This window comes from Phyllobates terribilis, unplaced genomic scaffold, assembly GCF_046119375.1.
Source record: "Phyllobates terribilis strain yellow unplaced genomic scaffold, ASM4611937v1 Scaffold_5__5_contigs__length_657084704, whole genome shotgun sequence".
Taxonomy (NCBI): Eukaryota; Metazoa; Chordata; class Amphibia; order Anura; family Dendrobatidae; genus Phyllobates; species Phyllobates terribilis.
In genome coordinates this window covers 170,713,632-170,718,993 of record NW_027362765.1, presented here as the reverse complement: position 1 = coordinate 170,718,993, position 5,362 = coordinate 170,713,632, and the positions used below count along the sequence as shown (strand labels likewise).

The following is a 5,362-nucleotide window of genomic DNA, read 5'->3' as shown; positions in this document are numbered from 1 at the left end:
GGGTGCAGGAGAAAAAGATGTCTTGGGAGGACCGGAGATTATGTGAGGGAAGATATCGGGAGATTAGTTCGGAGATGTACGGAGGAGGAAAGTTATGGATGGCTTTGAAGATCAGTGTTAGAAGTTTGAACTGGATACGCTGAGGAATTGGGAGCCAGTGAAGGGATTTGCAAAGGGGGGTAGTAGAGGAGTAGCGAGGAGAGAGATGAACTAGTCAGGAAGCAGAGTTAAGGACGGACTGGAGAGGTGGAAGATTGTTAGCAGGTAGGCCACAGAGGCGGATTTGCAGTAGTCGAGGCGGGAGATGAGGGCATGCACAAACAGTTTAGTAGATTGAGGGTTGAGGAAGGGACGGAGTCTGGAAATATAGGCAGCGGATTTCCAGTACAGGGGAAAGTGTCACTTATTGTGATAGATCAGGTGGGGAATATATGTGAGATGGAGGAAAGCTAATGAGTTTGGATTTGTCCATATTGTGCTTGAAGAAGCGAGAGGAGAAGGAGGAGGATATGGCTTATAGAGACGCCAGAATTCTGGATAGCAGAGAGGTGACGTCTGGGCTAGAGAGGTAGATTTGAGTGTCATCAGCATACAGATGATACTGGAAGCCATGGGACCCTGAGTTATCCCAGGCCAAGTGTATAGATGGAGAAGAGTAGGGGTCCTAGGACGGAGCCTTAAGAGACTCTAACAGATAGAGGGCGGGATGATGAGGTAGTGTGGGAGTGTGAGACGCTAAATGTGCGGTTGGAAAGGTATGAGGATATCCAGGATAGGGCAAGGTCTTTGACGCTAAAGGAAGAAAGGATCTGTAGTAGGAGGCAGTGGTCAACTGTATCAAAGGCAAAGGACTGGTCTAGAAGGAGGACTATAGAGAATTGCCTGTTAGCTCTGGCTGTAAGTAACTCATTAGTAATTTTGGTCAGGGAAGTTTCGGTGGAATGGTGGGACGGAAGCCAGATTGTCGGATGTCGAAGAGAGAGTTAGATGAGAGGTGAGAGGAAAGTTCAGCGTGAACATGTTGCTCAAGGAGTTTGGAGGCAAATGGGAGTAGCGATATGGGGTGGTAGTTGGACAAAGCAGTTGAGTCGAGAGATGGCTTTTTGAGGATGGGCGTGATTGTGGCATGTTTGAAAGCCGATGGGAAGGTACCAGAAGTTAGTGATAGGTCAAAGAGATGGGTTAAGGATGGGATGAGTGTGGGGGTGAGGTTGGGGAGGAGGTGGGATGGGATGGGGTCAAGTGCAAAGTGGTGAGGTTTGATTTGGAGAGGAGACAAGTAAGCTCTCCTTCAGTGATGTTGCAGAGGAGGTTATGGGGTAAGGGCACTGGTCTGGTAAACAAAGGGGCTGTGTTGGTCAAACAATAAAGACTTACCTTGTTTGGCGATCTTGTTTTTGAAGTGTGTGGCAAAGTCTTTGGAGGAGAAAGTCGGCCTCATTACCTGTTGGGCCCCTGTATGGCTGCACAGGTTGCACCAATCGTTAATCCGCCAATAGATAGATAGGCAGATATATAAGCAAAAAAAATGGAACAGCATCAATAGTTGAAAAAAGAAAAGGGTAGGGTAGAAAGCCTTCCAATTATCCAGTTGTAAAATAGATAAAATAAAAAATAGGCAGCACTCCAAAGTTAGCCAAGTAAAAAAGAACCTTTAGTAGTCCATGTGGCATGGCGTTACACCGAACTTTTCTCAAGCCAGATAGATAGATAGTTAAAGTGAGAGAGATAGGTGGTGCAGCATAAAGATGGTTCCTCCATTATCTTAATAAATATTTTAAGCCACCCTAAACAGAGAAAGTTAATTCATAAAACCCATTGCTGAGACCAAGCCAGAAGCATAATTTAAAGAGGACCAGTCTCTTGCTAAAAAAAATAGAGTTAAATACCTTTTAAAAATCCATGAGTTCCTCTAAATCTGATCCTTTTTTAGTTTTGAGCTGCATCACTGCATTGCAGAAATTCAAATCTGTGGCTTTAGTAGAGCAGTATGTGAAATTTCTACTTGTAGTGCAACTGGGTGTTCCTTTAGAGTTTTCTCTGGGGAAAATGGTGCTTTCACCCCTCTTTTTTCACATGCTGCCAATCACAGTTCAGCAATGTCTAAGACTGTTAGGTAAGATGCTGAGCTGTGATTAGCAGTGTCTGGGAGGGAGGGTTGAAAGTGCACGGCCCCAGAGAGGACTCTAAAGAAATGCTCAGTTGTAGCACCAGCAGAAATTTCGCATTTTGCGCTCCAAGAGCAATATATGTTTTTATGCCTCATTCTTGCATTAACAAAGTGGATAGTTTTTGCTACATATGCAGAGAAGTCACTTTTGTGTCACAAAGGCGAAACTTGACTACCATGATAAGGAAAGCCTACAACCTATATTTTTGCTGCATAATAGGAGATCAGGACAAGAGCTGGGCTCCATACATATGCTGCAAGAGATGTGCATCACAGCTTACCCAGTGGTTGCATGGGAAGAAGCAGTCTATGCCTTTTGCAGTTTCTATGAACTGGAGAGAGCCAACCGATCACATTACCAATTGCTATTTCTGCTTGGTGCCCCCCATTAGGAAAGGAGTTTCAAGGAAGAAGAAGTGCACTTTACTGTATCCAATCATTCCATCTTCAATACTCCCAGTACCACATATAAAAGAACTGCTGGTTCCAAAAGCACCAGAAACATTTTCAGTCGAGTCAGAAGAGGGCGCTTGTTGTCATTAAGCATCATCCTCTAACAAGCCAGACTTTCTGTCAGTAACCTCAACTGAACCACACCTTATAATACAAAGTGAACTGAAATGATCTTATTAGATATTTGGATCTGCCCAAGAGTAAGGCTGAGCTCTCTTAAGTTCCAGGCTACTGCAGTGGAATCTCCTAGCGGGCGATGTTTAGGTTTCTTTGTTCTGCAACTTTGATAAAGATCTTGTCCAGTACATCATGGAGGGCGATCTTGTGGTATGCAACATCATCAACAGTTTAATGGAAGTTCTGCAGATAAGTCAAAATCCAGAGGAATGAATGCTCTTCATCGATTAGTCCAAAACAAACCTAAAAGCCATCTTGCTGCATAATGGCAATGCACTACCTTCATTTCCAACGTAAAAATTAGCCTCATAAAAGCAGCTATACTTTATTACATCTGTATATTATATAACATATGAGTTAGGACAGTTATTTTGGGACATTTTTGTAAGTTATTGGAAAGGATGACCCTTGTTATGCTTGGGAGGCTGGAAAGGCATACAGTTTGCTGGGTTTCTATACATCTGTTGTGTCGGGTCAGTTGTTTTGTGCCTAAGCTGGAAACAATTGATGACAAACTTATGCACTTTGTGTATGTGCTAGATCAAAAAACCCCGAATGCAAAGTTTTCTGATCTGATTTTAAGAGCGATCAGGTGCAAAAACTGGATGCACTGCATGACCGGAAACAAGCCCGTTGGAATCTTTGGGATTATTTCTATATCCAATTTCCGGTCTTTCACTACCACGCTAAAGATAAAAACAATGGAAAACCAGACGTATTGTTACTCTAGAATTTCAAAAAGGATCGAGACTCTGGAAACCTTTGCCTTTTATCTAGTGAATTTGAATTTGAGGCATAAGATCTTTTTCTCTAGTGTCAGGAAGTTATGAGGCTGCGGAGAAACAGAAGATCTCTTGTGATCCCTTTTATATACAGTAGTATTGTTGACACAGATGACCAATAAAATGCCAAAGGTACTTATTTGGTTATATGTTACATTATTAAACTTATTCTCTTTATTTCAATAATTCATCAACTTGCAGTTATGGTTATGATTGCGAGATTACATATTCCCTAACTCATAATTAGGTTATGGTGTGAATAGCAAAATAGATCAAACACAGATAAGAGCACATTAAGCCCAAAAATGGAGTATGTTATGTGCAATTATATTCACGTTCTACATTGTATCTTATCTCAAAGGGAATCTGGCAGTAGGTTTTTGCTATTTAATCTGAGAGCAGCATATTGAATGAGCAGAGAGCCTGATTCTAGGTATGTATCACTTACTTAGCAGCTTGTGGTAGTTTCAATATAATCAGTGTTTTATCAGTGTTTTATCATTAGAGGACTAGGTGTTGCATGCAGACCAGTCCAGCTAATCTGTGTAACCCCGCCCCCACCTTTGATTAGCAGCTTGCTGACAATGTACAATATAAACAGGAAGCAGCCAATCAGGTTATACAGAACTCAGCATTCGGATCACTGGTACACCTACAGTAGAGAAAACAGGGATTCTATCAAAACAGCACCAAGCAGCCCAGTAAGTGATACATCGCTGTAATGAGGGACTCTGCTCCTACATATTGCTGCTCTCAGATTCCATAGCAAAAACCTGGTGATAGATTACTTTCATTTCTCTCACAATATGGAATCAAGGCCATAATAGTTCTGGCTTTCTATGAGAAACATGAAGATGATAAATTGAAAATGTAAATTTATAGTTCATTTTGGTAATCTGCTGACCCATAAACAAAGGAAGTGAGGTTCTAGTAACTATATACAATGTAGGGGGCTTTTTAATAACCCTTATAAAATTCAAAGAGCATTCTGATGACATGTAAACGAGGATATTTGTGGTGACCACACATAAGGGGTGATTATTGGACTTTCCAGTCACAAATGGTATTCTGATTCATCTCATTTTACAGGTAGGAGATAGGAAAGTGACTTATCTAAGCAGCGGGGACCATGTTTGAAATTGGAGCTTTTTACATTTTGATTTGGGGAATATCGGACTAATTATTTTCTATGGGATACCATTGAAATCAATGGCCCCATATCTCTACTGAACAGAGAGTTTTTTTCATCTAGCCATGAAAAGGTTTGAGGTTTTGTTTCCAGCCTATGTACAGGAGAGTCAAGCTGTCCACCTACACAAGATGATTCCAGGATGTTCGAGTCACCAAGAGATGTATATATCCTATGTACCCCTACTGATTGTTACTGTGTATGATCCATACTGCTCAGTGCATAGAGAGCGGCGGCTGTAACTGTGCCCCCGGCACTGACTAACAGACGCCCCTAATGCTGAGCTGCTGTCAGTCAGGACTGGGGGCGCGGTTACAGCCGCCCCTCTCCATGCACTGAGCAGTGACTTAAACCATGCTGGCGCCTCCCTTATGACTGAAGAAACTAGTCCGCCGGGGGGAATAAAATTCATTAACTCCCAGCAGCGGGGCTCTCAGTACAGGCGCCGCACGGTATCAGAACAGTATTAACTCGCAGATTAACCCCATATCTGAAGCCTAAGAGTATTATTTTACATAATAGGCTCACTTTAAGCCTTATTCAGACATCTGTGCAACACAGTGTTTGTACAGACCGTGATGCACAGACTGG

General features: G+C 42.3%; 1 protein-coding gene across 1 annotated transcript in view; it reads right to left on the bottom strand.

Moving 5' to 3' along the window:
• LOC141271512 (gastrula-specific protein 17-like) overlaps positions 1 to 1,441 on the bottom strand; it is a 31,072-nt gene extending 29,631 nt beyond the window's left edge. The window contains exon 1 of the mRNA XM_073681572.1: positions 1,378 to 1,441. Within this exon, the coding sequence (XP_073537673.1) occupies positions 1,378 to 1,441 (64 nt within the window). The remainder of the gene's footprint in view (positions 1 to 1,377) is intronic.
• Positions 1,442 to 5,362: the final 3,921 nt, after the last annotated feature.